Consider the following 10,417-nt stretch of genomic DNA (forward strand, 5'->3'; position numbering starts at 1 on the left):
AACAGTGGTCAAACTTTTCTGTGCACACACGCACACAAAATCTTGAAACACCTACAAGTAGGGAGCAGTCAATAAATATCTCAGTAAGAAATTGCTGAACCAAAAAGCTGACCCAGAAAACAATTTATAGTGTACTTCTCCTGTATCATACCCAAGGGTGTCGGCAGCCTAATGAAGCGACCTGTTAACAATACATTAACAGCTATTTAAAGGAGACTCTGGCAATGAAGAATGTGAAACTGAGAGCATTGTTTTCTGGATGAAGAGTGATTTGTTACACTAGGCTGCAGCCTGGCAATGAACTTTACTTTGAACAATAAATATACAGGAGATCTCCTCCAGGACCAGAGAGGCCTCTTTGACAAGTCATTTTAGTTCCTTGAGAATGATGATGAGTTCTGGAGATAGTTATATCTGCAGATCTAAACAACAGTGCAGTCAGTCCTGAAGCTGACAGTGTGGCTCGGCGCTTCAGCAGTTATCATCAGTGTCTGTTTTGTCTCTCTGATGCAGCAGGGAGCTAGATTTTGAGTGACTTTGGCATTTATGGATCTTGGAAATGCTCCCAGCAGTTTGTGCCACTACTAAATGATACATTCCTCTTTTTATAATAAAGGCTGATTCCAGAGAGCACCTAAAGCAACCATGAAAGGAATTTCTTGTTACCTATACTGTGAATGGATTGGCAGAAAGAAAAGAATACCAGACTATTCATAGCATCTGATGAAGTTGCTGCCTACAAATGCTTATTTTTCTTTGAACCAGTTAGTCTCTAAGGTGCCACTCTCCCATACCTTCTGCCTAATTTCAGACTACACTGCTGATCACCTCTGTCTGGTAGGGGTTCTGTATGTGAACATCATCTTGTATATGCTTTCAAGACAGACAAAGGTAAACAAAAGCCCAGTTTTAGAGACAGAACTAGTCCAATTGAAGAAGCCTGTGCATGACTTGTTTTACATGACTAGGCCATTGTGCATCAGCAACTGTACAGTTCTTGGCAGAGAAGAAACCTGTGTCCAGTGGCAAGGAGATTCAAGACGATTGGAGTTACTCTTCCACTGCATCCTTCATCTGTCTTCACAGCTGTTGAGAAGTATGCCATCTTCATGTGCCTGCCCCACTGTGGAGGTCTTTGTTATCTTGAACTGCTCTTCATCTGATACCTCACCTTTGACCTTACCACCATGGGTGACCCTACCAGGAGTACAAGACTCATGATGGTATTGCTCTTGGGGTCACTGGTACATGCAAACCTCTCCACCCCATCAAGGTGGCAGTCTGTGGAGGGGTGACAGAACTAGTTTGACTGAGGACTTGATTTTTTTTGTCATTAGAGGTTTTTCAAATCTTTAACACTTACAGTTCATGATTCTTACTACCCTACTGATTAAGGGGAGTGAAACTCTTTGAGAAGAACATCTCCATATCCCTTCTGCATACCAGGAAGAACCAATTATTGACTTGTGTATCATTTAAAAGAAAGTATATGTTGGAAGTATTTAAAATCAATTTTTAAAGAAATATACAGTGTTTCCTTAAAAATCCATGCTGTGTCTGAACGTGAAAAATTGTTTTATGTTCAGAAAGTACTTGCTACAACATTTATAAGAAAAATGAAGAGAACATAAGATAAATTCAAAACAAAAAACCTTTTTGTCCAGACTAATAGCTCATGAGCTGCTAGAGGCTCCTAGACACCCAATACCTCTTTGATGCAACCAGCTCTCTGATGTTTGACTCCAAACATTGTGCCAGGGCCACGCTCAGGATGGCTTCTCACTGAGTACTACTGAGTGCCGTTTTGATTTGTTGGTTTTCATCACTGAGAAGATTTTCTTGCTACATGTGCCTGTGAACATGAATAACATTCTTGATGTGAAGGTTTTTATTGCTGGTTCTCCCAGGTAGTGGTAAAATTCATGAATCCTGACTGTTGATGGAAGATAAGGCAGGATGGTACCTTGGGCCTCTCGCAGACATGACTAACCAGTTAATCATGTCTTAAATAGTAACCTGGCCCATGCCCAGGCAACTGATGGTGCAATAAATGAGAAATTAAGCCACAAAACTATTCTGCAGAACGTGTAATAATTTTGTCGTTGGTTTCCATTGTACCTTAAATTGAACATGTGGCAGGTGGACTGCACTGGAGTCTCTGACTGGTAGTAGTGTGGTCACAGCTAGCCATTGATCAGCTGATCGTTGTTGGACTATACTGGGGTTCAAACTAGCCCTGGTGCAGTCCCTGCTGACCAGGCATCCAGCCAGCCTTCAGCCTGCTGGTGCCAGGGGAGCCTCGAATCATGCCCCCGGGCTTCCCCTGCATTAGTAGGTAGGGTACAATTGAGATCTAATCTCCAATCCCAAAATCACACTTCCTGCCATGCATATGTGGCATGATAGGAGGCACAGTTGTTGGGACTGGTGGTCAGATTCCATTGTACTTTTAAGTGAATGTCTGTCATTGGCATTAGAGACCATGCTAAATATCAGTGAGTTCCATTTGCAGCCTTTCAGGAGCATATTCCATAAGAACAGAGAACAGGGGCTGAAAAGTCTGAACTCTACTTCATGACTCCAAAAGTCAGAAATTCTGTCCTGGAATCAGCAGGTTTGACCATGTAGTTCTCCATGCTCTTACCACCTTCATTCCCAGTGGCATTGAACAGTGATTCCAAGGTGGAGAACTGTGCTGCATTGCATCGAGAGCTGTTTATCCCAAAGATGGGCTGCATTTCTGAGGCATGCGTACTGTTGTAAAATTCCGTCAAAACTTGGTTCTGACTCCTCATTCTTGTGTTCTGCATATTCATATGTTCAAAGACAACCCTGCAACTCAGCTAGCATACTTCAGCATAATACAGCACCTGTACTGAGAATCACCTTTCTCCAAGAACTGGTTGAATTGTGAAAGGCTGAGAGCCCTGGCTCGCATGAAATTCACTGTTTTTACTACAACATTCATCATGTGGTCTGTGCCAAGAGTTTTGGTAAAGCGTTTCCTGATTCAGAATGCAATGAAAAACGCAAATGCTCATGGCTGGCATTGATGCTCTTCACTGTCTCTTGAAACACTCGCTGCCCTTTTCTAGTCCATACCTAATTTGTCCAAAGTTGGTGTCACTGTTGAAAATATCTTTTATAGGTGTGTCTTTCATTGGCACAATCTCCAGACTCCTCTGTTGCATTCATACCTTGATCAACAGTCCTCATTGTGCCGTGTCACTCGCATCTGGGCTTTCATCAGTTGCTGTTGAAAAAAGGAGCAAATGCATTAGCTTTGGTGCAAAGCTGACTATGCAGAATACCAAAATTGTTTGACGCCCCCATCTTAAACAATAGGGACAATAGCTGCAAACAGAGTTTTACCAGATGACCAGTCCTCGAATTTGTGAACTTGCTACATTATAACATTAGGAGCATATTACTGTTTTTGATAAATGTATTTTTCCTTGAACATCATGAACCAAATGACAGACATTACTGCATTGTAACTTCTGTTTCTGGGGGAAAAAACAACCCCCTTTTCTCTACCCACTTCCCCAAATCCCTGAAACCCAAAACTTCATAAAACTGGCAAGAAATGGACAAGAATGTTGCATGTTTATATGGTATTTTTCTTTAATAAAAAGATCGCTATTCATTTTACTGATTGGAGGATATTTTCGTTCTTTTTTCTTTCTCCCATTGTACCCTACCAGGGAATCTAAACTCTAAGATAAGAAGAGTACACTTTAGCTATCACCTGAAATGTTAGCTTTTCTCTTAGTATTGGAGTGATGTTGCAGCCATGATGATTCAGGAAATAGGTGAGGCGCAAAGATTTCTGTGGGTGATATATTTTATTGGGCCAACTGTACATTTGCAATAGACCTAAACAAACTTTGGACTTCAGACCTGATGAAGAATGCATTGCATTCAAAAGTTTGTCTAAATCTATCCCAACCATGCAGTTGGTCCAATAAAAGATAGTCATCTTGATATATTATTATAACTAAATGAAATGTGATTTAGCTAAAAGAAGAATGAATTGTAGCTAAAAATCTTCAAATGTTTAAAATAATATAGTGACTAAACTCTTTTCTTGCTTCCTAAAATCACTTAAGAGTTTTTGGAGTTGCTGCTGAGTGAGTTTTCTCATTTCATTTCAGTAAAATATGAAAGAATCAAATTCTTGGTAATTGCTCTGAAGAGTTCTGTGGAAGTCTATGCTTGGGCACCAAAGCCGTATCACAAGTTTATGGCTTTTAAGGTAACTTTTTAACTATATTTTGAGCTTCAGTATCTATTTGCAGTTACAGAACTGCATCTTCAAAAATTTTGAAGATGAACTGGTGCAAGTTATATTGGTGGCATTAAATGTGCATCATGTAGTCAATTTCATTTAGTAAATTTCACAGAACACAAACCTGCTCCACCAATCACCTAGTGGTTAGGGACTGTAATACCTCCTACTGCAAGGATGACCGGTGTGCTGCATGCATGCCACAAGTGACTTGGGAAGCCTTTTGTGTGTGGTATATAACAGATCAGGGAGGGAGCACAGTGGCAGATAAGGTAGGGAGCAGAAAACCAAGTAACAGATTGGGCAGGGCAAGGGGATTGGAGAGGCCATCAAGGAGGGTGAAGGTCTTACTTTGTGGCATGCCTGCCAAAAAGGTCGACTCCCACTGACCTATTGTCAGTTAGGTTGAGAGATCTGATTGTATGTTGATCCCCTTACTCTGGAGTACATTTATTACGAAATGAAATTTGGTGTCAGGTACTTCATTGTCATCATCGGGGATACTGGTTTTCTCTGATTAAAAAAAAAAAAAAAAATCCCCAATTTTTTGGATGAAAAAAGAAACCCAAAATCTACAATTTTTTAGTGATTAAAATGAAACACCACTATACGTACTTCTATATATTGGTGGCGTTTCATTTTAATCACAGAAAAATGTGGATTTTGGGTTACTTTTTTTAATCCGAAAATTGGGGATTCTTTTTTTAAATCAGAGAAAACCAGGATCTCTGGTCATCATGTCAGGTACCGAAGCTATTGCATGGACTATAAATTCACAAAAAAGATTTGAAATGTTCTAGAGTTTGGAAACCATACATCTTTAAAAACAGCAAGTTGTTTTAGTTTATATAGCTAAATCCTGAAAGCTGTTGAGTGCTCTCACTTCAGTCAAAACCTCACTATACAGATTTTGCAGGCTGAGTATGGCTTTTGGAATCCCATTTTAGTACAGTAGGCTCTGCCAAGATGTTGATCTGATTGTATTTATTTATTTATTTATTTTTGATTGCAGTCATTTGGAGAATTGGTACATAAGCCATTGCTGGTGGATCTAACTGTGGAGGAAGGTCAGAGGCTGAAAGTGATCTATGGTTCCTGTGCTGGATTCCATGCTGTTGATGTAGACTCAGGATCAGTCTATGATATTTATCTACCAACACATGTAAGAACTGACACTCTGGACAGGATTATTATTTCTTACGTTTTTTTCCGCTTCTCACTGACAAAGATAAACAGGTGGACAGACGCTGATGGTACTGGCTGTATGATCAGAATGAGAGCCATCCAAAAGAAGGGTCATCTTGTGTCTTTCAGTATGCTACTTTGGCTGCTGAAATGCATGTTTTTCACTTGTGGGTCACTTAAAAGAAAATCTTGCACTTAAATCATTCCCCCTACATCTAAATAAAAGGTACCCTAAAATCTTCTCCTTCAGAGATTGTTTGCTTTCAAACCATTAATTGTCTTGTAAAAAAACAAGAAAACAAAAAAAAACTTGCTTGTTTTGTCATTGTGGCTGAACTGTTTTACATCAGGATTAAATTTAAATTTAAAATGTAAATTTAATTTAGACAAATTAAAGCCACCCTCCTCTACCTCTGAATCGGAGATTTAGGAGATCTTTGTGTGTTAGTATTTTATTTAATTTTATTTGTTTATATGTTTGGAAGAGGGAACTCTGAAGGGGGAAGCATGATGAATGTTGGAGAAGTGAGTCTCACATCCTATGGCATACAGCAGAAGCAGAATCATTGGTTTGCTTACAACAGCAATAGGCTCACTAATTGGTGGGTAGAAAGAGAAGGCAGAGCACAATATTACTTACCTACTCCCAGCATGCTTCCAATTCGGCTGAATAAGATTTAAAAAGGGCAGCTCCATTGTAACCATTAAATAACTGTAAGGATGGTTCTGTGTGAATTGGAGTTCCTTTGTAAGTTTGACCAGGTTTGTTTGGATTCCCTTTTGCAAAGCTGGTCTTTTTGACACACAGATTAAGTAAATTCAACACATTCCTGCCTTAAGCTACTCTTAATAACCACTCCAGACATGCACACTTTTATTATGAACTCCAAATGTGTAGTGAAATTAAGATACAAGTGTGTGTGTGTGTGTGTGTGTGTGTGTGTATAATATATATAACAAGTGTCATGTCTGTTAGGAAACAGTAAATAGCACAGCTTCTCTGCATAATTATGCTATAGAAACATTAATTGAATGCATTTTCAAACTTTTACATTTTTTCTTCAACTTGTTTTAATAATGGAGGATCAAACTTCTCAAAAATAATTTTGAGTATATAGTATTTAAACATTGATGGGAGTAGCTAACAAGTAATTTTCAGATAAAATGTCTGCAATCAAATACAAATGGTAATAATTTAAAGAAGTAAGTATGCTGCATCTTAAAAGATTACCTGAATTTTTTTTACATATATGCATACTACAGTAGAATTCAATGCACCCTATGCAATTAAAATTAAGGCAGACACTGGCCAAGCATACAGCAAGAAGCAGTCCCTGTCCCAACACTTTAGGTCTAACTAGGTAAACAGCAGGCAGGGAAGCAGATGGTGAATTGATTCTTCTCTTGGTCACATGGAGAGGCAGAGCTCAGGTAGGCTTCATTCTAAACCTAGGGCTCAAGTTCAGTGCTTCCCCACCCTGCTCTTCATTGCCATTTCAGTGAGAGTTGTGTGGCAAAGTCCATGCTAAAAAACTCAACCAAAGACTTTGAGGGCATTATTTCGCGATGCCACAGAACCTTGATCAATTGAGCATTATGAACATGTGACTGCCTGCGGGACTGATATCAGTATTACTGTCTCCTAACAATCCCTCTTCATGGTGGCTGAGGGGGACTATGCCATTTGCTTCTTTCTACAGTCAGTCCGCTTCATAAACAAAAAGTATCCAGCCCATTTTTTCAAAAGCTGCTCGCATGACAAAACTTTCTCTTTTATATCTGTAGATCCAGAGTAGTATCCAACCACATGCAATCATTATTCTCCCAAATACTGACGGGATGGAGCTGCTGGTTTGCTATGAGGATGAAGGTGTTTATGTTAATACATACGGGAGGATCACCAAAGATGTGGTTCTACAGTGGGGAGAGATGCCTACATCAGTTGGTATGTGTCCTGCGAGAATCAAAGGTGAACCTATAATGTTGGGGGAGATAATGAGCTGTGGGGGTGAAATGCGTCCACTCTTGTCTTCAGATAACTGCTGGTGAATCAAGTATGTCATAAGGTGGATGAGTGTACAAAATAGGGAGAGATTCCTTTGCTGACATTGAGTTCCCTTTAGAATAAAATCCAAAAACATAAATGTGTTATGAAGCATGGGGGTGAATAAAATGATGTAGTGAACTTAGGTTCTCTGTAGGCTGTTGAAAATACATTGTTAGACAGCTGCTAAATTGTGATAGCCTGCATCTCTAAGGGGATTTGGTAGCTTGGAGGATGGTGGGTATTAATGTGAGAGAATTGTATGTGATTGATGGGCTTAATGTGATTTCTAGGAAGCAGAATATTTTATACTAAAATGTTGTCTTTAGGGTATGCCTGTGTAACAGAACGAAGGTGCGACTGTCGTGTGTGTTAGCTTAAGCTTGCTGGCCAACAGGAACAATGACAGCTATGATGCTGCAGACCAGGTTTTAGTACATCCTGGCAACCCAACCATATACCCAGGGTGTGTACTCAAGTCGCCAGCATGTGTGAAAGTCTGTGCTACTGTGTCCTGGAGGCAGTAGCTTTTTTTATGAAATCCCTTATGTTGTCTTTGGCAGCATTCACCAAAATAACACACAGGTCATTTATCAAATATATTTTTTATAATGCCAGTTAGCCTTTTCTTTTTTTCTAATTTTTATTACAACTCTAGTAATTGTTAGAGAGAGGGTTTTTTTTTTTCTGCTGCTAGTACTAAGTTCTTAACTAATAGAGGTTACAAGTGATACCTCAAGGGAAAAAAATAGTCTTATTTTTCCTTTTTGGTGCATTTCAAAGACGACCTACAACAGGTGCACTTCTAATATTTCTTCCATTTTCAGAGCTCGTTTAAAGCAATATTAATGCTTTTCAAGCTAATTGAATTTTTCAGAATGGAAGAAAATAAAGTAAAATGTGTCCGTTATAAATGGCCTCTCTTACGTCACAAAAATAGTTTTTTCCCCATTTTTACTAGAACACTCTTCAAAACTGAAAGAACTAGTACAATTCTAATATCACAAAGGAAAAGTGAAACTTGGGCAATTCAGCAGGGAGATTGTATTGCATATAAATCTCAGGTTCTGTTTAGATTGCATACAAAGCTACTTATCTCTTTGTAAAACATGGAAGAACAGCTGTATGTGAAAATCAATGTTCTACCCATTTTGAGACTTAGGAAAACTCCCATTAGTCTGTAGCTTGTTGATAGGTACTCCTTCATAAAGAAGAATATTTCTAACAACTTATTCCTTGAGTAGAATTGTTCTTTCTATTTGCATCATAATAAAGCTTAAAAACTGAAAACACAAACACAAGTACATTTTTCTTTGCAAGATGCCTTTAAATTAGATCATACAAAAATGTTTGTTTGGGGTTTTTTTCAGTGACTATGTTGCCTTTATCTGTAACACGTGGCTGTATTTTTGTTTGTTCCTAAAGCATACATTCGATCCAATCAGATTATGGGCTGGGGAGAAAAGGCTATTGAGATACGATCTGTGGAAACGGGGCACTTGGATGGTGTTTTCATGCACAAAAGGGCACAAAGGCTCAAGTTCTTATGTGAAAGGAATGACAAGGTAGGTTTTTAGTTTTGCTTCCAATTCCTTGTCTCAGTTGCATTGTGTACTTTAATGTTATCATAATTATCTTGGGAAAATAAAATGCCTGCTTGCTTGCTCATTAGACAGCATAAAAACATACAACAAGCATATGATACGTTCACTTGACGGTTGTAATAAACTCGTTTTTGTTTTTTTCCTTTCTCTCTCCTCAGGTTTTCTTTGCCTCTGTACGGTCTGGTGGAAGCAGTCAAGTTTATTTCATGACCCTAGGCAGGACTTCTCTTCTGAGCTGGTAGAAGCAGTGTGATTTGACAAAGGATCACTGACATCCAGAGTCTTTTGAGATCTTCATAACTTGGAATTATTTGCAACTGGAGTACAGACCTGCACAGATGCAGCACTCCATGTACATGTGTGCACAGGCATCACTGGTGTTAGGTTTCTTTTTGTTCTTAAAATGAGGCTGCAATGCAGCTGGTGCTGTAAAGTTCTTGCCATCAGGTGCTATCTGTCTTTGAGATTTGGGATCACACTAGAAAGCAACAGGTTATGGGATTTTGTTTTTTTCCTTCAGCTCCAGAATTCCTTGGCTTTGAATGACTCTGTTTGTTAGTATAAAAGAAAGAGAGAGATTTGAGATGAACATGCTGTTAAATGGGCAGAAGGCAGGAAAGAGAAGGTGACAAGTGGTGGTGAGAGAGTCAGACTTGCTGAAGTGGAGGGCAGATCTAGTCTAGTAATGTTAACAATGTATTTAATTGACATTTCTTTTTTGTAATGTGACATTATGTGGACAAAGAGGAAGGTGCAGGTTTTAAGAAGTTAATATTTATAAAATGTGAAAGACGCAGTGACTAGGATAACTTCTTTGGGGAGGGGGGAGGGTGGAATTCCTGGGGTTTTTTGTTTCTTTTAGATTTATTTTGGCTTGGCCAATAACTTAGTCATTTTTTCTGTGTACCAGGTTTTGCCTGAAATGTGCAGATGATTAAAAAAAGAAAAAAAAGAAGAAAAAAAAAGTTTATTCATTTTCTATAATGATTCTGTGTTAGGCCAGAACTTGGTTGTGTCACAGTATTAGCACTGCCTCAGTTAAAGGTTTAATTTTTGTTTAAACCTAGAAGTGCAACAACAGGTTTACCACAGTCTGCACTTGCAGAATTAAAAAAAAAAAATTCCAGACTACATATGTTTATTTTTTGTGCCTACCTCATTGTTTTTAATGCATAAAATAAAAGAGGTGGTTTCGTTTATACGTTTTTAGATGCAAACCTTTAATGTCTAATTTAATCTTAATACCAAAACTACCAGATGAAAGGTTTTGTGACTGTTATTCTGTAGCAAGTTTCA

At 38.6% G+C, this 10,417-nt stretch overlaps 1 protein-coding gene across 13 annotated transcripts in view; it reads left to right on the forward strand.

Annotated features, from left to right (window-relative positions):
* MAP4K4 (mitogen-activated protein kinase kinase kinase kinase 4) overlaps positions 1 to 10,411 on the forward strand; it is a 201,303-nt gene extending 190,892 nt beyond the window's left edge. For 11 of the 13 annotated variants that reach the window (XM_014523594.1, XM_025213172.1, XM_014523597.1 and 8 more), the window contains 5 exons: positions 4,155 to 4,255; positions 5,301 to 5,450; positions 7,259 to 7,418; positions 8,943 to 9,082; positions 9,280 to 10,411. In XM_014523594.1, coding sequence (XP_014379080.1) covers positions 4,155 to 4,255; positions 5,301 to 5,450; positions 7,259 to 7,418; positions 8,943 to 9,082; positions 9,280 to 9,363 — 635 coding nt within the window. In that variant the 3' untranslated portion in view covers positions 9,364 to 10,411. The other 2 variants (XR_003095857.1, XM_025213176.1) reach the window with 2 other exon arrangements.
* Positions 10,412 to 10,417: the final 6 nt, after the last annotated feature.

This window comes from Alligator sinensis, unplaced genomic scaffold (assembly GCF_000455745.1).
Source record: "Alligator sinensis unplaced genomic scaffold, ASM45574v1 scaffold680_1, whole genome shotgun sequence".
Lineage (NCBI taxonomy): Eukaryota > Metazoa > Chordata > Crocodylia > Alligatoridae > Alligator > Alligator sinensis.